The 22,919-nt window shown below is 30.2% G+C and overlaps 2 protein-coding genes across 6 annotated transcripts; one reads left to right on the top strand and one right to left on the bottom strand.

Moving 5' to 3' along the window:
• Nucleotides 1-22: 22 nt before the first annotated feature.
• LOC145975739 (retinoblastoma-like protein 1) lies at nucleotides 23-7,643 on the bottom strand. 3 transcript variants are annotated; one of them, XM_083106413.1, is made up of 9 exons: nucleotides 7,247-7,643; nucleotides 6,227-6,758; nucleotides 5,839-6,135; nucleotides 4,958-5,059; nucleotides 4,653-4,747; nucleotides 4,181-4,561; nucleotides 3,661-4,100; nucleotides 2,391-3,351; nucleotides 23-2,270 (listed from the first exon to the last, which is right to left on the bottom strand). In XM_083106413.1, the coding sequence occupies exons 1-9, from the start codon at nucleotides 7,382-7,384 to the stop codon at nucleotides 2,088-2,090; spliced, it is 3,129 nt and encodes a 1,042-aa protein (XP_082962539.1). In that variant the 5' UTR covers nucleotides 7,385-7,643; the 3' UTR covers nucleotides 23-2,087. The 3 variants fall into 3 exon arrangements, with proteins under 3 accessions (XP_082962539.1, XP_082962540.1, XP_082962541.1); XM_083106414.1 differs by having other exon boundaries at nucleotides 4,997-5,059; XM_083106415.1 differs by lacking the exon at nucleotides 4,958-5,059 and having other exon boundaries at nucleotides 26-2,270; nucleotides 7,247-7,642.
• A 6,209-nt stretch (nucleotides 7,644-13,852) lies between these two features.
• On the top strand, nucleotides 13,853-21,681 carry LOC145975434 (serine protease inhibitor 28Dc). 3 transcript variants are annotated; one of them, XM_083105922.1, is made up of 6 exons: nucleotides 13,855-14,204; nucleotides 18,384-18,725; nucleotides 19,062-19,391; nucleotides 19,678-19,934; nucleotides 20,019-20,528; nucleotides 20,601-21,681. In XM_083105922.1, exons 2-6 carry the CDS (start codon nucleotides 18,396-18,398, stop codon nucleotides 21,121-21,123), a joined length of 1,950 nt encoding a protein of 649 aa, XP_082962048.1. In that variant the 5' UTR covers nucleotides 13,855-14,204; nucleotides 18,384-18,395; the 3' UTR covers nucleotides 21,124-21,681. The 3 variants fall into 3 exon arrangements, with proteins under 3 accessions (XP_082962047.1, XP_082962048.1, XP_082962046.1); XM_083105921.1 differs by having other exon boundaries at nucleotides 13,853-14,204; nucleotides 18,384-18,671; nucleotides 20,019-21,681; XM_083105920.1 differs by having other exon boundaries at nucleotides 20,019-21,681.
• The last annotated feature ends 1,238 nt before the right edge of the window (nucleotides 21,682-22,919 follow it).

Raw genomic sequence — 22,919 nt, 5'->3', positions numbered from 1 at the left:
AAGTTCGAGTTACAAAGTTTTTTCAATGCAATAAATATAATAATTGCCATCCTTATTTTATAAGTCTCATTTTATACATTGTTCGATAATAAATGGCAAATTAATGAGATCATAGAAAATCGAATTTAGAAATACTTATATATCTACTTTAAGTTTTTTTAACTTTTGATAAATTAAATTTAAAAAAGAAAATAACTTACATTTCGAAATAGAAGATACATTTGTGTGATAAATATAATTATGTGATTTTACATGAAATTATTACACTGAATCCATGTTCTTCTATAAAAAAAAATTAATTTTAATCAAATTTTATTACCCGACGCTGATATTTGTATTTGCTGTGCAAATATTTGTTGCTTTTCCCACGACGAGCTTAAATCTATTATTAAAATAATTACTATCAAATATGACCAACTATATTTTTATAGTCTTTGTATGTTTTAATTGCAAAACAAAAAATAAAAAAGTAATGATTTTAATGACAAATCATAATATATTTACTTGGAATAGTCAGAACAATTTCCAGTGTACGAATGATATGAATCAAATGATGTTTTAAGAATATTGACTAGCTTAACTTTTAAGATATGCAATGAAAGTTTTAATTATAACAATCAAAAACAAAAGCTATTTATAATTAATATATTTTTTTATTTAACTTATTTTACAAACTCAAAGTATTTATGTATATGGGTTGTTTGACTGCAACTGAATAATTTTTTAATGGTAGATGTTACAATTCAACAACAACAAAAATGGAATAAAAAGATAATTATTGTAATGAATCTTTTTCAATAGTCTTTATGTGAATCATAAGATCAAAAACTCATCATCATAAGATGAAAAACTTTCCAACAGATTAAGTTTCAAATATAAAAATAAATATAATATTATATTGTGTGAACTTTGTAAAATTTTCATTCAATATTTAATTAACATGATATAGCCAATATTAATGGTTATAAAAATAATTAATCTAATTTTTAAGAAAAATAAATTTTGGATTTTTTAATCCAAAGATCTGTTACTAAAATATTTGTTGATGGTGGCAAACTAGTCCATATATCATAATGTGAATTATAATTGTCACAATAATACTACTATTATATACTTTTTGCAAATTTTCTATTTAATATTCTTTTTCCTATTTAAACAATAATTTTTTATTTAAATATACGCTATCCTGAAAAAATGATTGATTTGGTGATTATATAAAATCATTGGCTACTACTATAGAATTACCGGTAGTTTTATATACACTAATTATCACTACATATGTATGTGTGTATGTGTGTGTGTGAATGTCGATTTTGTAACTTTATCACATAAATATAATTTTATGTAACAATCATGATCAAAAAGTAACAATAGGCAAATTCAAAAAATCATGATGTTTGTGTTTTCAATTAATTCTAAAAGAGTATGTTAATGATAACATATAGAAAGTGCAGTTATGCATATTTTGTAGTTTATAATCTTTTACATATTTTTGTATTCCATATTCCAGTGCATTATACGACTTGAAAGACAATTTGATTTAGGAAGTTATAAAATAAGATTTAAAAAACTGAAAAGAGAGAAAGAAAAATCTACTTTGATAAGAGTCAACCCCAATCCCGGAAAATTATGCGGAAGCGGTTCCCCAGGATTCGAGTGGCAAAGTCCGAGGGGGACGCGAGAGGGAGTTCTTTAGTGGGTGCGAGTCCCACACAGCTCACTGGTCGGGGGTGAATGGTGTATAAGGCATTTTTCTCCTCCGACGGAAAAAAAGTCAACCCCAACAATACTGGAAATTGAATTCTGACTTTTTTTTACATTAAATAAAATTACAAACAACATTATAGCATTCATATATAATGTGAACGATACTTTATAATGAGTTCCAATATTTGCTAGAATGATCTGAGAAATAACATCTGATTCACATTTACGTTACACAAACAAGAAATTAGATTTATTATCTGCTTTATGTAGGTAGATTTCTTTGCTTTTTGTAAACCAATTCAAGTGTGTAAATAAGCAGATCAAACAAGCTTTTTATCCTTGTAAGTTATGATTAATATTATTATTTTACCACATTCCGCTTATTGATTTTGCGTTCGTCGTTCCCCAATGATATTTTCTAATTTTCGCGCGACAAAGGTCGCAGTTTTTTTAGGAGATGTACCTTCCGTCATTTCTACATCTGTATCATCGGAAAGTAATCGCTTTCCTACGCTCTTTTTCGCATCTACAGATATCATCATCTTATTAATAGCTTCTAAATCCTAAAAGAGGAAGAACGAAATATATCATAATGTATATATAAAGATGAGAAAAGTTTTAGTATCTTGAAGATTTAGAAACTAAAGAGATAAAACTTAAATTTAGATTAAAATCAATTTTACCTTGGCAGGACTACGGCTGAAGCAATAACTTAATTGTGGTGCCGGTGATGCACTAATAGCCTTCGGATCTAGGGTACGTGTCATAATACTACTGGTAACACGCCTCACTGGAGAGTTAGCAGGCGCTTTTCCTTTTGGTAGAGGACTCAATGAGAGATTCATGACGTTACCGCGAGCTGATCCAAATTTATTCGCGTATTCTTTGACTTGTGGCACATATACTGTGTTGTAAAATTTGATTAGATCGCCTCGTTCCTCTCCGTCAAAGTTTTGCGATGTCCCAGCCATATTTGTCGGAGTCGGCGGAGTTATGTTCTCTACTAAATTACTATTATCCTCCGATCTTTCATTATTACTGCTTGTCGTCGAATCTGCGTCATTGGTAATTTTTTTTATAAGTACCGATCTATATATATGCGACTCTGCCTGTGGCTGCAGACGATAACAACGCATGATTTCGGTAAATGAGTTCTTTTCCATCTTTACGAGTTTACATATCACATAAATTGCACACATTAAGATTTGATCGAGATGTCGATCCTTCATTAGTTCGGTACGTTCTTTGATGGAATATTCAAAAATCGTCCATATCTTCTTTTTATCAGTGTCTGATATTTCTAACGAATTGCACAAATCTTGCATGCGAACGCATGCAAGATTGTAAAACTTTCGAAAGAATAACGCTACAGAACCTGTTCTCCTCGGTCTAGCTGTATCTCTATTCGTTCCTTGTATAGCTTGTATAGCAGAATTATTCGATGCTTGCGTGCCTGATGTTCTTGATACAGCAACTTGATCAGATACCGATACAGATAAAAGTATTCTTTGGTTATCTATTAACATTCCTCTATTGGAAGATAATACACTTTGCCCGACTCTTAGAACACTTTGACCGGTAACTCTGGTCTCGGGGAATAATCGCTTCTTTGCTATACCAGATGCTGCGATAGGAGATTGAAATCTAAACAGAAAAATTCAATATATATCTTCCTTAATGAAAAATTAAATAATGAAATTTGAAAATTATTATGATCCTTCAAATTATTTTACAAATTAACTAACTTTCGAAGAAAACAATAAAATTTAATAATTGCTATTATCATGTAACTATGGCGATCACAATTATATATATCCTCAAATTTATCATATAACTTTTCTATAATACTGATTAATAATTTTTTTCTAATAAATCGCATATATATAACTTTAATTTCTGAACCAAATTTTTAACTACATTTTCCATTCTTTTAGTTAATCGAATATATTATACCTTTCTGAAGCAGACGAAATCGGACTCTGTTGAACGTCATGATGAGTACGATCCCGATCTAGAGCAATCCGTCTTAATACAGGTTGGCCAGGGGTATTTGGATCGACAGTTTCCAAGGTGCCAGGTAAGGAAACTTCCTCGCAGCTCGGCACACCGTCAGGCAAGGATTCGATTGTTTGCCAGAGAGGACTGTCGCTTCGCCAAGCCAGAGACTCTAGAATCTTTTCTTCGATCTGATTCAAGTGCTTGACAACATCTCGTGACAATTGATCTTCAGCTCTTACTATAATTTCTATAACCTTATAAAAATAGTATGCATCTAGATTTAAAGCCTTTAATATCCATGGAAATATTTTATCATTACTCTTGTAAGAATAAATAACTATCTCGAGACAGCAGGCAAACAGGCACTGAATGAAGACTTCATTCAAAAGGAGATTCTGTAATAGACAAATATTAATATATAAATATGTATAACTGGAATAATTTCTCGATATATTCGTAATTTATATAAACTTACAGTTATATCGTCATTCGGTTTTTTACGCTTTTCGTCATTTAAAATCATTTCTAATAATTTGTAAAATAAGGTTTGTCCCATGACAAAACGCTTTTTTCCAAAATCGGATGTCGAACCATCATTTACATTGTTATTATAATTTGCACAAAATTGTTCACCAATCTGTTTAACTTTTGCCTCAACTGAAGATTTAACATCTTGAGAACAATTGCTCAGCATTTGTAATAGACCTTCACTTGGAGTAGATTGACCAGCTATCAGAGCTTGCAACTTAATGACACTTTGAGTTGCTGTTGTCACTGGAGTTATACTAGACATATCCTTTGATCGAAGATATTTACGGCCAGTCAATGGTGTAGGAGGTGCTAGATACTGTATGTGCTATAAAAGAAATAAAAAGAACATATGCAGTATTCATTATACATAAAAGAATATATTACATTCCCATAGAAATAGTATTCTTTAAACTTACCCCAGCATGCTGTTCCCTTTTCATTTGCAATCTTTCATGAAAATCGTCAATATTTATTTGCGTAGGGGAACCAATGTTTTCACTAGCATCGTGGCCTGAAACAAATTATAAATATTATAAAGTATACAATACAATTATAAAGTATTATTAAAATTAGTATTTGTGTAATTATATGAAAAAGATTAAAAAATGTGGCATTAATATAGCCAAGAGAAATTAGTTTGTTTAATTACTCAAATGTCAAAAACACCACTCAACAAAAGAATTTTATATCTCACTCATTTTATATTATTTTTATATCCCACCTTTTAAGATTACGTTTTTAGCAAACTGGTCATGCTTACTAGTGTCTTGGCCAGATATATCCAAATTTGATATGTTGCTCAAATTTACTCTTCTCCAATCCGCTGCACAAAGCAGTCACAACAAAGCAGATACACAAATATGTTTAAAAGCAAAAGATAAAATGTTTTAAGAGCAAAAAATAAAAAAAAAAACTTAAAATAAATAAATTACTAGGAACATTTTTCTTTAACTTTTCTTTTTTTCTAGAAACATTATCAATCTACAAATTCAGATAGCTTCATTATAAGGTATAAATTAAATACTAGGTGCTTTCCATTTACATCAAAACTCAGATAAATCTCACTTCTGTCTTTCTTCAACATTCATGTTAAAGAAAGACAGAAGTGAGATTTATCTGAGTTTTGATGTAAATGGAAAGCACCTATTATAGTATATATTAGGTGCTTTCCATTTACATCAAAACTCAGATAAATCTCACTTCTGTCTTTCTTCAACATGAATGTTGAAGAAAGACAGAAGTGAGATTTATCTGAGTTTTGATGTAAATGGAAAGCACCTATTGTAAACAACTAATAGTTATAGTAAAACGACATTAAATAAAATTATCATGAAAATTTAACAGAATTAAAGTTGCAAATAATTATTAATCACATAGCACACAGGTTTTTGCTAAATTTACACAAATATTTACAAAAGCGATATAAGCTAGCATAAGACATGCAAAATTATAATGCAAGCTTACAGCAATACATGTATTTAATTCTTCATGTTTGTGTGTTTTTTAATCATCTTATATATATATTTGTGTATGTATATATTGTGCATAATAACTGATATACAAAAAAATAGTTTTCTAATAATTATTAAATAACAATTTTACCTAAGAAAATTCTTTCATCAAAGTCTCCAACACTCAACACACGCTGCTCATAAGCCTTGTTAACAGCTTTACTATTGCCATCAAAATTCAATGCTTCTAATATACCAGAAAAGTTTGATTGATCACCACGTAGGATTCTCTCGTTAAACAGTTTGTTGATATAATTTTTCATGCAATACTCCTTTATAACTTTAGCTTCAACAGCGATTGCTTCATGACGTTCGCACAACAAACTAATAATGCAGTTTGCTGTTTGTGGTGGAATATAATTTTCATCATTGAAATTTGCTGGTAAGCCTATAAATTAGAAAAACAAAATTATGTAAAATTATTTATCATAAAATGTAATTTATGTGTCTGGTTTAAAACTAACTTAACAAATACTTACCAGGAAAGTTAGGATTCAATAAATCTTTTCTGTTAGATAATAGAGCATTGCTATATATAAGATCACAGCAGACCAACAAAAGATGGTAAGAATTAACAAGATCGTCCGAGATATCAGGAATTGCACCTTTTATACATATAAACAGTGTCCAACAAAATTCAAAAACTCTGGTAGGTGTGCAGGGTATCGCTCTATGCCTTCTGGATCTAGGCGGTCTAGAGATATCTTCTCTTGGATCCTTGAATATATCGGTAAATATTGGTTGGTACTTTTTAAATATGACCATAGACACTGAAAAATTTGCTTCTAGTTTTTGTATCTTGGCACGAAAGTCTTGCGGCATATTGGCCATATCCGCCCATGACTTGCTCTTTGTAAAGAATTGTATCAATGGAAGATTACACAATTGCAAGAGACGCGTCAGCGATACACAATTGCCTTCTACATTAGCACCTGTTCTCCCAACTGTGGGTGTGGAAGATTTTCTACAAGCTACATACAACGCACATCCTATCCAATGCAACTGATCCCCCTGCAAAAGGAAAACATTTTTTTATCACCGATGAAATATATTAAGATATTATCAAGGAATAAAGCAAGATGAAACAACTTACTATTATTATAAAAAAATTAATAAGCTTCCCCAAATTACTGTTTAAGGTAAAAAATTTTAAATTTTACCAGAGTGCAACAATGTATTTACTATTAAAAATATATCAAAGTATTGCAAAAAAAAATTATTAATAAACATCCTTAACACGAACTTCCGAGATTAAACAGATTGTCGTCGATTGCGTTTTAAATAAATGCGTAGTACAGAGAATCATTCGGCATTATCCGCTTCCTCTCTTTTTCTCGCGCGGAATATCGACGATTCAAAGTGGTTGTGTTATCGCGACCTGAATGTGTCGCGAAACAATCGTACCGTTTCGGCGCATCGAGAGGGAAAATAATCGCGGAATAGGGGTATTTTAATCGTCGGGCCGAGAGATTATTGGCTTATTACAAAGTAAATGCCACCTCGAGAGTGTAGTTCTGCCGGATAGTTTCATAGGATTTCCAGGCCTCGGACGCAGCGGTCGCGTCCATATTTAGCTTCTGGCAGAGATCCTGGTGCTGACTGTACGTCGAATCCTCGATATCGTCCGACTGCCCCATCTTCCGCGCCGTAATTTCCAGCCAAAAAGGAGTTCAGACGAGAAACCGCGGGGAAAAGTCTCTTATACCGCCATACAAAAACTTCGCTCCGCTGTGTCGAGGTTGCCGCGGGGGCTTGGCGGGAAACGACACGAGCGCCGACATCTTTGCCATGTTGGCGGGAAACGTAGTAGTAGTGTGGCACCCAGCTTCTATAATATACTAGACTGCTAACATCTGTATAAAATGACTCGAAAAAGTGATGCAAGGTGCAAATGGTGGTGAGGATGGCAGCCATATTTCGTGTGGGCAAATTATACTGGGTGTTCAGTTCGTATTGTCGATGTTGTCAGATAAGTCTGTGGTACAATCCTCTTACAATCATAAAATAAACATTTTGGACACCCTATATAATATGCCCACACGAAATATGGCGTCACGTGCACACTTGTGCATCATGTCCGCCTGTAATCTGTTAGCAGTCTAGTGTATTATAGAAGTCTGTGGTGGCACCGTTAATAGTGCGATCGCCTACCGCGAGCGAGCGTTCGCGGCGAGGGATTAGAATCTCTTCCCCTTCCGGTTGTGGGTGTGAAAAGAATTCGATAAATATTAATTATATAATTCAATTCGGTACGACTGCTCGGACAATTCATGCATTCTATCCCTTTTGCGTTCTGTTTAATTTTGTTAATTGACAGGATATTATCATGAGCATCTCTTACTGCGCCGAAATACAGGGTGTATCTGAAATGATGCACTAAACTTTAGGAGCGTATTCTAGAGGTCAAAATAAGACTTTTTTTCCCTATGAACATGGGTCCGCAAATGAACCCCCCTCCGAGCTAGAGGCCCTTAAAGTTTGGGGAAAAAATTGAAAATTGCCTGTATTTCAGAACAAAAAAAAAAAGGTTTTACCTATCACCCTCTCTTGAGAGATAAATAAATTTGCGTTGCGGGTGTTTGGTCAATTTCACACATTTTCTAATTTTAGCTCGCAGGGGGGTTCATTTGCGGACCCATGTTTATAAGAAGAAAAAGTCTTATTTTGACCTCTAGAATACACTCCTAAAGTTTAGTGCATCATTTCAGATACACCCTGTATATATGCGGTTGATCCACCGAGCTCGGGATACGCTGATTGGTTGATACTATTATAGTATCACAGTCAAAAACATTTACTTCGTATAATGTGCTTTACAAATTGGACAAAAAGTAAATGATTCATAATCATTTCCACACGATTTCGCTATTTAAATTTTCATAAATAAAAAAAGACATTTCCTGGAAATCGCTGTATCATTTTTGCTAAATATCTAATGAAAAATGTTTGTAGTTCAGATAGTATAATATAGAAAGAGACAGAGTTTCAACCAAAAATATACTATCTCTTTCTAATAATGCCCCGATTTTTTTTTATAGGATAGTAATAAATGGCGCGGCTCGTGCTATTGCGCATGCGTAATACTTGTCCAGCTTGAAAATATCGGCCGTGTATTTCAATAGAATGCTGTCAGTCTGGTAATATTGAGAAAAATTATAAATATTTTATTATTTACGTACGATAACTTTAATGTAAATAAGGGCGGAAAAATGATCCGTATAATATAATTCGATATGATAATCTGTATAATTTGTCCGATAATTAAGCGCATATTTCGCTTGAATACAGTTATTAATTATATAATTCAATTGTTACATTCGCAGAGAATGAAAAGAATCAGTGAGTTCCATTTAATATAATGAAAAATGGTTTGATACTTCCGGTTTAATATCTTTCCGGTTTATTTCTATTTTATATCAAAGCATATGTTAAATTTTTGCATTTTAGAAATGTTTGATTTATTTTATTTTTACTTCTGATGGCGTCTTTTTCAATGATCTTATTGAAGAGATAAATTTAATAACTATTATCGAGATGATTTTTGATCCGTCGAAAGTTTTGATTATTGCCTAGTACGCATTTCAAAATTTAAAACAATCCATTGGTTTTTGTTCTAAATTCAAATCGGTTTAAAAATTTTAATTTTCTCAACACACAAAATAAAAGTATTCCTTTTTTAATTAAATTTTATTAATAATTTTACAGTTTTAAAGCATTTAATATAAAAATATTTATTAAAGTATAATAAAGTAAAAATATTTATTAAAGTATAATAAAGTAAAAATATTTATTAAAAAATTATTAATATTTATTATATTTTATAAAGCATTTAATATAAATTTAATATAAATTAATACTCTTTTCGATAAATTGATGTTTTTATATAAAAGAGATAGACATGTCCCAATAATTATCTATAACGCTTGCGTGTTACGAAAATGTGTTGCTCAATTGTTAATTTCAGTCCCGACAAAGGCAAATTTTTCGGCCCGTCCGGAAAGGCGTTGAATGAAATAAGCGGAAACGCGTACAATGAAGCACGTTGATACAGAACCTCTAATGTATTTGCTGTATCAGGAATTTACGCGATACACTCGTGTGATACATATAATCAACCAAGCGTAATCTATGTAAAATAAATAATCGAAATGTATGATTCAAAAACGCAGAATCTTGAGAATAACTAGTCATTATTCCGCAAATTCATGTGTTTATTTACTCTCTAAAAGTGAAGCAGTGTATTATCACTGTAATCAGTGCTGTACTTATAACTGCTTGTAATCACTGAAAAACAGTAAATACTCACTGATTACAAGCAGTTATAAGTACACTGATTACAGTGATAATACACTGATTCACTTTTAGAGAGTAATTTTATTCGAAAGCGATATATGATAACTTCTTTTAAATTTAAGAAAAAATTATTTATATATAACATATTAAAAATTATAATTTATAAAAAAATTATAATTTATATATAAATTTATAAATTATAAATTTATATTTATTAGATTATTTAATAATTTATATGAGATTAACTTATTCGACTGGATAATTAAATTTCATATTTTAGTGGAATTTATATTTGCAGAGAATGTTCTATATCTCGTATGATATATTCTATGTTATCGTTGTTATGATATTGCTCTCTAAAAGTGAATCAGTGTATTATCACTGAAAAACAGTAAATAGTAACTGATTACAGAAGTTATAAGTACAGCACTGTAAATCAGTGATATTTTATTGAAAGAATCAGTTAATAATTTTGACTGTTTCAATCAGTAATATTTCTCAATATCAGTAATATTTCTTTCGTTATTGTCAGTAATATTAAACTACAATTCATCTCTCTATCTATTTCATATAAAATTAAAAATTTTATTTATATTTACTAAATATTTATTATATTAAAAATTTTATTTTATTTATATATATTACATGCATATTGAACTTGCTATTTTAAGTAGATAACGAACGAATAATTTTCATTAAGTCGCCAGACATTTATTTGTCCGACTCAGATCGATTTAATATCTGAAATTAAATCGAAATAATATTTTTAATTTTATCTGTCGCTCTTTGCAAACTTTATCTAATTCTTATGACTAAAACTAAATACGAGAGAGATAGTGATCGTAGCGGTAAACAAACGAATTAGCGATTACTGGTTTTACAATGAATTTTATTTTAACTGATCATAATCAGTGAGATAAAATAACAAAAAAATAAACGTTTCCACTGAAAATCAGTAAAATACTCACTGATTCTCAGTGAAATCTTATTTTACTGTTTAAATTAGTGATATTTTCACTGATTCACTTTTAGAGAGTGTGATCTAACATTTATACATCGTTTGCAGGAAGACTGATTTTTGTCGCAAGTACACGCAATCCCGATGATAAATGGTTCCTACCTTATGCGTCTTCATTGTGCCTTTACCAGGGTGCCTGCATGAATCTAAAGTAGATCAAGCATTACGCAAGACAATCGATATAAAAGTGTAAGTAATCCCGGGAAAAAAAAGTTCATGTCTATTTATATAAAAAAAAGTAAAATTATATATAGTCTTATATAATTATATATAATATCACATATGATTTTATCAGAGCATACGTTTTTGTATATGCTTAGATATGATGTCCATCTCTGACCATTTCTGATCATAAAAAATGATATTAGATAACTCACGTCATTTGGTACAATCAGACATAGATCAATTAGACATAGTCAGATATTGATATCATATCTAAGCATGTATAAAACAATAGACATAGTAAGTATAGACCGAGCATCCATTGTATAAGCGTTAAGTATACGAAAAGAAAGACAAAAGATGTAAGATGAGTTTCTTTCTCTTTTCAATGTCGGAGAAGTGGGGAGCACTTCTCCTCATCTCCTCGCGCCGGTTCGTCGTTTCCCCTATTGAGATGAGGAGAAGTGCTCCCCACTTCTCCGGCATTGAAAAGAGAAAGAAACTCATCTTACATCTTTTGTCTTTCTTTTCGTATACTTAACGCTTATACAATGGATGCTCGGTCTATACTTACTATGTCTATGTATAAAACCAAAGCAAAGGTTAGTTTCATGTATGCTTTGATATAAATCATATATGATATTATATATAATCATTTAATATTATATATGATTTTACCTTTTTTTATATAGACAAATATAATTTTTCCTAAAAGTTATATCTTGCATTATATATTTAATTAATTAAAAGTCCTCTTTATAAGTCCTCTTAATAAATATTCTTAATTTGCGACTTCTACGCCGCAACTCGATTTTCGTGTGCGCGACATGTTTCTTCATTTGTCGCTACGCGGCGACACCACTCTTAATTTTTCTCGTATTCAATATTTATCATGAAATGTATACAGGGTGAGCCATTTTAATTAACGCACGCAATTATTTCGGAAACAAAGCATTTTAGAGAAAAATGTTTCAGACAAAAGTTTTATGGTTTCGAGGGGGCCATAAGATGGTACCATTGGTTTGACTTTGAAGAGTCATTTGAAGGTCACGTGAAGGTCACTTCAATTTTTTTAAATGGAACACCCTACATATTTTTGCACATTCTTGTAGCTTATCTCGAGAGCTTTCCAAAACACTATAATTAAGTACCTTTTTGTTAAGTACTTTTTGAGTTATGAGGCTTGAAATAATTTCTTAATTTTACATAAACCGTAAAATATCTTGTAAAATATTCATTTTTCGATTATCTTACCTTAATACTTTTACGTACAAAATAATGAGAGGAATCAATTGGTGTAAAGAAAACACATAGTTGTTTTGAAGAAAAAATATGTAATTTGCAATTAACAATTCCATATTTTTTCTTAAAAACAACTATGTGTTTTCTTTACACCAATTGATTCCTCTCATTTGTACGTAAAATTATTAAGGTAAGATAATCGAAAAATGAATATTTTACAAGATATTTTACGATTTATGTAAAATTAAGAAATTATTTCAAGCCTCATAACTCAAAAAGTACTTAACGAAAAGGTACTTAATTATAGTGTTTTGGAAAGCTCTCGAGATAAGCTACAAGAATGTGTAAAAATATATAGGGTATTCCATTTAAAAAAATTGAAGTGACCTTCACGTAACCTTCAAATGACTCTTCAGTGTCAAACCAATGATACCATCTTATGGCCCCTTCGAAACCATAAAACTTTTGTCTGAAACATTTTTCTCTAAAATGCTTTGTTTCCGAAATAATTGCGTGCGTTAATTAAAATGGCTCACCCTGTATAAAGGACTTGTATTAACGTAAGATCTAAAGTATATTTTTTTCCCTTAGCAGTGATGCGAAAGAGAGGACGCTGCTCACACACAGGTTCTCTGTGTGCACGTGAGCCGCATTCTCTTTCTGACATCACTGTTTATCAGTTTAATTTCAAACTGAATTTAAAATAATTTATTTAATAATCTGGATTCCTTGTTAGGATTCAGAATATTAAACAGATTATTTGAAATTAGGCGGAAAAAAACTTTTAGACCAATAATTAAATTTATTTGACTTCAACAAAATTTATTAAATCCAAAGAAATATTTTTCTCTGTATATTAAGAATATCTCTTTAGAAGATTTTCCTCTTAACTTAAGAGGATCCTCTTAGCGCCTATTTTAGTGGTATATATTTTAAAGATAAGTGGCATATTCTTAAGTTAAGAATACAATTTTTTCGATGTACTCTTAGTGGTACTTAATTTTCAGATCTGATAATATTTATTCATATATGATATCATATATGACTATATTTGGCTTAAAACATAATTAGATATTGACAAAATCCATATATGGCCAATTTTATATGGACTTTTTTTTCCCGGGATCTCAAAGTATTAATAAATATTCGTCCAATTTACCCCAAGTTTTTTTTATTTACAAACACGTTTTCATTTCAATATTTTTACTAGCGTTTTGTGTGTAAATTTTTTTTTAACTGTTTAATTGTTTCACTGTGTAATTATTTCAGTGCGTTTTTTAAACAAGAAGAATAGGAGGAAAGAATCGTGTAAACTATGCTTAAAGCATGAGCGAGATTGGTGAGTCACAGTGTCGTCGAGCCTCGTGCAGTTATGTCGTGGTATTCGTGCTACGCTCACATCTCTCTCCATATCTCTCTGTACTATCATCGGTCTGGGTACGAATAAAAGAGATCGACGAGACCGGTGCTCGGTTAGTATTCACGTGTCCCACGCGATACGTGTCGCGAGTAAGGCTTGTCTGGCAAAGCGTCGAAATAACGAGCTTCATTTTCAAAACCAGCTTCTCAAATAATTATCGTGTCTATATGACATTCAACGTGAAGAATAAATTGAACTTGACCTATATCTAAAGGACATTGAAACGTCATAGCGTCGAAACGGTAAATCGATCGAGAGAATCGCACAGATCGAGGACATTTCTAGGACTTTACGAGGATTGTATTGTTGCGCTTTCTCCCAGGTGGGTATTTATTTGTCCTTTCTCTTGGCTTAAAAAGAGTATTATTGTTGAAAAATATATAGGAATGGATTTTTGCCGATATTTTTGTTCATATTTTTATTTATATTTTTTTACGTAGATATACATTTATTTGTAAATAAAAGTTTAATTTTGTCGATTTAAAAGCAACAATGAGATTAAATATGATAGAAATCTTTTTACGTTAATTATATTAATACTACGAAATGTTTTTTTTAGATTATTTAATATCATTTATAAAATTTCTTTTATCTCAACCATTGATATAAAAGATGAATAGAATGAAAAAAATCATGAAATACTTTAATAAGTTGTATTAATTAATATTATTGTATATATTCTTCATGAGAAAGATTTTACAGTGGTTTCCTTTCTAAAGTAATTAATTCCACTATTTTTGTTAATCGACTATGAATTGTCGTAACTTGTAATTACAAATACATTACTTTTCTACACGTGAATTGCAAAAACTTTATAATTACTGAGATAATTATGGAATAATTAGTGCCAAATTTCATAATAATTATTAATTATGTTGACGGTAATTAACGAAAAGCGTTTCTTTTAATAATTAATAGTGACATAATCTTACTTCTCTCATATTACTATTATTTATTTGCATTCCATACAAATTGGAGAAGATACAAAAGTGCAATATGTGATAAGCTATTGATGATGATTTTACTTTCACATATGACCTTCAGGATTAAATCCTGAAGATTAAATCCTGTTTTGATAATTAAGAATAGTAGATATTTTTTTTTCGAAAATTTGTAAATTATAAACTGAGACTTATAATTACATAAAAATTATATAATTACAATTAAATAAAAATTAAATAAAAATTAAATAAAAAATTAAATAAAAAGTTGGATAAATATATCATAAACTTTTTATCGAAGAACTAATTTCTCAAGATGCTAATTCTTATGCAACTTCCTTTATTTTAAAGTTGATGTATATTGATGGATTATTTGTTATAATTGCTCTAATTAAATAAAGTAATTTCTTAATTAATATTATTAATTAATTAATGATTATTAATGGAAAATTCTAGCGTAAAGCTCCTATAGAAAAACAGCTAAAATGTAAATAATTGACATATTGAACTTATGTGTAGTTCATATAATGAATAAATAAATAAAAATTTCTAATCTTTATGATAAGGATTAAAACTGATGTAATATTGGTGAATTTTATTTGTCGATGCTTATATGAAAAATATCATATTAAATATTGCATTTTTTTATTAATCAAATGCGCATAAAGATTATAATATATTACATGCATTTAATATTCAAAATTAAATTATATCAATCGATCTTTATTTTTATTATTACTGCGAGTTTGATTATGTTTTTTTAGTGCAACATGAAATTAATGACATTTTGTAGCACAAAATGTGGCATTAGACAATATCTCGTTATACGATAGGAAACATATAGACATTAACATAGCTGTCAGATAAGCGTGAAAAAAAAAAAAAACGGGCTCAATCGATTGAACGTAATTGTGAAAATAGCATATCGTTATTTGACTTCGAGGTGGGAATTCCAGCTATCAGAAACGTCATTCTTCGTTGTATATACACATACATCAGCACGTTTGATAAAGTACATCGTCACAGAATATATCGGGAAAATTGATTTTAATTATTTTATTATATGTGTAGGGTATTTCCTCTAGATATTGTTATCTAGATATTGCTTCTTTTTAGTTAGCATTCCTTTAAAAAGTTGATCTTGCTTTAGCAAAAATTTCTTTAAAGAAATTATCTCTTATTGAGATTTGTCATTATGGAATATTAAATATCCTTGATGTTTGAATAACAATTCTGTTAAAAGATTATATTTTAAAATTATACGAAGAATGCGAAATTTGTTGCTCACATATTTTACATACTTTTGTTTTGCTTCATTTGCAAACATATTGTTAATAGATTGTAAATCGAACATTGTTGATAAATTTTTGTTAAGGTATATTTTAAGGTAAATTTTATAAGGTATGTCATCGTTTCCGAAATCGTTTAATAAAAAAAAGGAAAAGTCACGGGTAAAAAAAGAGAGCAATCTTTTAAGACATCTATAGTGTTAATAGGTGCTTTCCATTTACATTAAAACTCAGATAAATCTCATTTCTGTCTTTCTTCAACATTCATGTTAAAAAAAGACAGAAGTGAGATTTATCTGAGTTTTGATGTAAATGGAAAGCACCTAATATCTATGATCTTAAAAAAACACTGATAATAGAATATTTTCGTATTAGAGTATTCTTACGGAGGATTAAAAGCTATCTTGAGGGAGTGGTTTAAAATATATTTTTATGCGGTGGGAGTGTTTAAAAAGATATATTTTTATGCGGTTGGACCCTAATCTATGGTATGTTTCTGCCACTCCTTTGGGAATTTCCAACAGTATTATATGTGATAGTTTTACACTCGTGTCTTTCAGATAATGCATAGATGTCTACTCACGCGCTCGAAGGCGTTGGGTTATTCCTATCAGACATCTGCATTGTCCCAATGTTAACGAGCACAACGGAAATATTGTAAACTCATTGATGGTTGACGTCGATTAATTATACATTCTATACAAAGGGATGTCTCAAAGAGAAAAAAATGAAAAAATATTCAATGGAAATATTCGGTAATAGAATATTATCCCAATTGATAATTTTTTTCGAATATTTTTTTTGTTTGAAATTAATTCAAATTTTTTTTATATTTTTGGAACTTTTTCTATTCTAAAATGTATTTATATATTTATTCCGAAATATTTATTTTTATAAATTATTTTTAATTTATTCTTATCTTTTTATATTTGTCGGAGTGATTATATAAAACATGGATGTATCTTTTCTAATGCAATCTAATCGATGTTTGTAACTATTTCTCAATAATCATGACTGCACACTAGAAGCGATAAAATAAATAGTTTTCCTAGATGAATGATCGTTAGACTATTAGTGTAATGGACACTGAATAAAATTAGATATTCATTTTCTTGTGGCTGCATCTTTGGTATGCACTTTATCAATTGTTATACTTTATCAATTGTACAAAATATGTAAATTTGATCTAATGTTTTCTCTATTGTAAACTTTAGGACAATTTGGTATCACTTTATTACGAGTTAAGATGTTTAGATATAATTTAAAATTATATTATAAAAATATTATTAGACATACAAATTCGCTTGAGTAAATTAAAAAAAGGTAAATCATTAATTAATTTAAATATAAGTGATAAATTAAACTAAAAATAAACAATAAAATCATTTAATCAATAAAAATGCTTATTAGTCTGATTAATATGATATAATGCGACTTTTTTCGCGCATATTTCCTGCTTGTAGATATATCTATCAAAATATGTTTCCTGGCTGTTTCTCATTAGTCTCGTCTATCTTCATAATTAGCGAAACACATCTGGAACAATTAATTAAAATATTTTAAATCATTGATATTGCGGATATCGCTTAGAAAAAAAAAACATTAAAATATATTCTATATACAACAATATAACAATAATATTATACATTTTTGTTTTAAGCCTTTTTTATAATCATCGATTGACATATTATCGTTACTTTTGATGATGTATTATAACATCATTGGCAAGATGTGAAATATCGTTGTTATCGTGCTTACAAATAATAATAGTATAATGGCATTTATCGCTTACTTATATATATACGAGTATAGGATGTGAGCAATTATGCGAACTATATGTCATTAGATGTATTATAATTACGAGATTCCGCTGCTAATTGTTTGCAACGAATGCAAACTTATATTCATAATCATAAGCTAATAATTCTAATTCCGCTATCGCTATATTTTTGAAAAAATATATATATATATATATATATATATATATATGTTATTATTATTATATTATACTAAATAGGAATACAATGATTTACTACGTAATTATATATTCGTCTCTTATCGATTGTTTAAATCTATATAAAAATAAAAAGATGACGAATAAAAAGCAATATAATAAGTTAAAAAATTTTTATATCAATTTCTCTGATATCGCGCAAAGATTAATATTTTCATGATATTATAGAATGTATTTTTATCAATCTCTTTTGATTTATTATTCTTTTAGAAAATCAATATTACAAACATGTATATAACTTACATATCTCTCTACAGATAGTCGAAAACATGGCACGAATATGGTTGTTGTTGGATTTTTTGGTATTGGTGGCTGGTGGTCAGATCATCTATCCAGATCAATATGCGAAGATGACAGTTGTTACGAGCCGTGCACCTGTCTTCTCAGGACAACCTGCTAATTATCCTGCGTTACAAACAGTCAGCTACAGTCAATCAGTTCAGACAGATAAACAATCCAATCAAGAATCCATTCTGCAATCCGGGATCGCACGTCCAGAACCGGCACGATTTAATCCCACAACTCAGCTACCTCTTAATCCCTCAGTAAGTCCGACAGCTAATTCAACAGCTCCGTTATTGGAAAATTGGAATAATCATGTAAGTTGTTATCAGTTTGTAATTTACATGTTTTCTTTTATTTTTGCATGCTCAGCAATGCAAACAACTGAAAATAAAATTAATTGCAAGTTTTTATGAATTACATTTTAGACAATCTGCAGAAATAACAACGCTCGAAATAAAATTGAAAAAACAATGACATAGTTCTTCAAACATATTTCTTTTTAAACTTTTGAAATATAGTAAACTTTTTTTGAAAACATTAATTATATAAATAAATAATTATACGTGTGTATTCATTTTCTATTGATTCTGCAATATTTCGCGAAGATGTGTCAAAATACATCATTAATATTAATATGTCATTGATTTTAGGTGAACGATATTATAGCTAGAGGAATCATGAAGTTCTCTTTGGACTTGAATAGAGCGATTTTCAATTCTGAAGGCGCATTGGCTCATCGTGAAAATATCATCTTTTCTCCACTCAGCGTCGCTGTTGCTTTATCATTGGTCTTGTTGGGTTCTTCCGGCAGGACTTTTGACGAAGTTTCGCGAGTGCTCGGTTTAGAATCAGGTATTGATATATCTCAACACTCGGAAATTGTTCATCAAACATTTGGCCAGTTGCTGGACTTGGTAAACTACAGGATTGAAGGAAGCAATAAACCGCGCATAGATTCTGCCAGTGGTATTTTTGTTCAGGTATATATTCAATATTTTATTTCCATTAATTGGAATAATTAAAAATTCGCATGCAGCGTAATAAATTGAAATCAAATTTATTATCTAAATATGTAAAAAAAATTTAGAAGAATATTAATAACATTTAAATTATAAATTATTAGAAATAGAGGAAGAGAGAGAGAGAGAGAGAGAGAATTTTTTATAAATTAAAATTTAGGCATGCAAATACATAGATAATAAGATTTTCATTTAATTATAAAACATTATTTTAATAAATTTAATGAATTTTTAACTTTTGTTTTAGGAGGGATATCCAATTCGCCCTGAATTTCTCGCTATTAGCGCAAATGTCTATAAAAGCGAAGTAATAAACTTAGATTTTCAAAGAAAAAGCAAAGAAGCCGAAAATATAATCAACAATTGGGTAAAGAATCGGACAATGGGAAAAATCAATGGAATATTGCCAGACGCACCCGATCCGAGGACCCTCGTGATTCTTTTATCGGCACTCTACTTCAAAGGAGAATGGAATCAACATTTCTTACATGGCGTGACACGGAGGTAAGATATTTTTATTTATTACCCAATGATAAAAAAAAAGATTCATTTTTTTGATAATATATATTATAATTTTCTATTTTGCAGAAAAGAATTTTTCATTGAACCGAATGATAAGATCGAAGTAGATATGATGTATAACGGCGGTGATTTTCCCTTTTATGAAGACAAATTACTAGGCGTTAAAATATTGGCTCTACCCTATAAAGGGTTAGAGATGTCCATGTATGTGCTTCTGCCGAAAGTCCATGGAGCAACTGCTTTGAAAAATTTTCAAGATCAATTAACAGTTGAAGCTATCGAATACTTAATAAGTAATCTCAAGAATCAAACCTGTATCATCGGTTTTCCTCGAATGAAACTCTCGAGTACGTTGACTTTGAATGGAGCGCTTCAAAATTTGGGATTACGCTCGTTATTTGATGCGAAAACTGCGGATTTGAGTCTCTTATCGAATGGATACGGTTCAACAGCTGTACCAAGTCCGTTAGCAGCCTCACCGCAAATTTCACGGCAAGCAGTTTCCAGCAAAACCGATGAATATCTTATCTTTTCACGAATCGGAGAAAACCAGGGTGTGAGAACAAACTTTTTCAGGTACGATGATAAAGAGCGTGGCTTTAATATTGAACAATGGAGCACAGGATTTCAAATTCACAAAATTCGTAGAACACGTCGCAACGTTTTGGACGAAAAACGACACAACGTCACGTCATCGCGAACGATGTATGTCACGGACAATGATGGCCTTGAGAAAATCGCGCCGAAGACTAATGACGAAAATACGAAATATGTAAGTTTAGAGGAGAACAAGTATCGTTTCCGAAACGCTGAGAAGAATACGAAGAACAGAAAGAGACGGCAGAGCCGACCTATAGACGATAACTTCCTGAAATTTATGCAAAGCAAGAATTTCCCATCTTACGGTCTAGATAATATTCGAAACAGCGGGAATCTCGTAAATCCGGGTTTATTCGCTGATGAGGTGTTACACAAGGTAGAGATGGAGGTGACGGAAGTAGGAACGGAAGCCGCGGCGACGACTGGGGTAATTTTACGGCGAGACGGTAGTCAGAAGAAATTAGTTGCCGATAGACCTTTTCTCTTTTTCATCAGACATGATCCCACGAAGCTTATTCTTTTTTGGGGAACGGTTAACACACCAATTCCAAACTACGCTGTTGTCAGATGAAATGAGCTGTGAATGTTTCGCATAAATACATAGAGTTCGTTTTTCTCGAATAATTTGTACGCGTATAATCTATTTATATATTTGTCTCGAGTAAGATTCGAACAAATGCGATTATTATTTCCTTTTTTGTATCGCTGTAACATAATTTTCGCACAATTTTCTTGCGCTTGCGTCGAGCATTGCGTTGCAACATTACACATTCTGTTTTATTATCTATTATTTTATCTTATGTTCGTAATATATGCCCACATGTTCGTATTATATGCTGATATCTTAAGACATTATTACGTCGTCGTCGCGTAGTTTCTTAATATTATTCAGATGAAAGAGTAAGATAATGCAAAGATGATCAAAATATTATTTTTGAAAAGAAACCAAAAATAATAATTTCAAGTTTACAGGATTTGGGATGAATGTTCAACCCGCATTTACCATAGCTCTTTATTTAATTATAACAAAATAAAATATATCATCAGATTTTAAGCTTTATTTGACACTGAACGTTTATTATATGTAATTCATTTTGTACTTTTTCAATAATAAATAATCTTTCTTTAATTTTCTTTATTTTTGAAAATAATATTAACAGAATAAGTAGGCATAAGGTATAACATATTCGAAATTAATTAAATGATATCGTTGTTTAGGATCAATACACAATCCTGTCTTACAGTCAGATCATCATTATTATATATTGTTGTATATTTTTATCATTTCGAAATCGGAGATCTGTGATTCTAACATTTCCGTATTTCTTGCGATATCTTTTTAAAATCGCAAAAAATACAAATAAACTCGCACGTAATTATCGATCTGCAATTATTATTCGCATGTGTCGCTTTTGATATACTTCGAAGTATGTAAGTATTATAATTATTAATATATATATATATATATATATATATATATATATATATATATATTATATAATTGGAAAAAATTCCCTTATCATTCCCATCTTATTTATCGACCTTATCATTTTTTCCCGGGTTATTAAAATTAAAAAATCTTTTTCTCTTTATCTCTGCGCTGCGCATGCGCGGACTTGGTAGGTAACCAATCACGGCAGTGACCTTCTGTCTCCCTTTCTCTCTCTTTCTAATCTATTATACACACACTATACAGGGTGAGACATCTGACATCGGAACATACACTATATTGGGTGACTGATCTGAAATTATATATTATACCAGATATTGCCTAGATCTGTTAGAACTCACTTAATCAATTTGGTTAAAAATTTAGATCTAATCACATATAATTTGATCTAATTTGATCAAAACAGACCTTATCATTTTTTTCCGGGTTATTAAAATTAAAAAATCTTTTCTCTCTCTCTCTCTCTCTCAGATATATAATACAGAGAGAAGACAGAGATGTCATGACCTGCTTTTAGGTGATCCCTGAAAGCGATACTCCTTCTATGGACATTGAAAACGTGGACATGAACTACAAAGCCAATGTCCATGAATGTTCTCAGAGGGTAATATATGATGTGCACAATTTCTGGTTTCGTTCCGTGCTATGCACGGAATGCCGGTAGCACCAGTGCTGTATAGCAAGACACATGTATATAAATTGATAGTAAATAAATTATTCAATCGCGAAAGATACTGTAATCTTTCAATGTAATGTTCAAAGATGAAATAAATATTTTTCTATATTCATTGTCATATTTATATATTTTTATTTACAAAACACAAAATGTCTGCTGTGGAATAAAAACATTTTTAATCGTATTTCTATAAATCTTAATTAGCAGTAAACTGATCTTTGATATTTATCAATCATTTTTT

This window comes from Camponotus vicinus, unplaced genomic scaffold (genome assembly GCF_025532165.1).
Source record: "Camponotus vicinus isolate PSW18456_S1 unplaced genomic scaffold, iyCamVici1.0 SCAF_8, whole genome shotgun sequence".
In the NCBI taxonomy this organism is placed as follows: Eukaryota; Metazoa; Arthropoda; class Insecta; order Hymenoptera; family Formicidae; genus Camponotus; species Camponotus vicinus.
The sequence above is the reverse complement of the archived record's forward strand: the minus strand, read 5'-3'. Positions and strand labels throughout refer to the sequence as shown.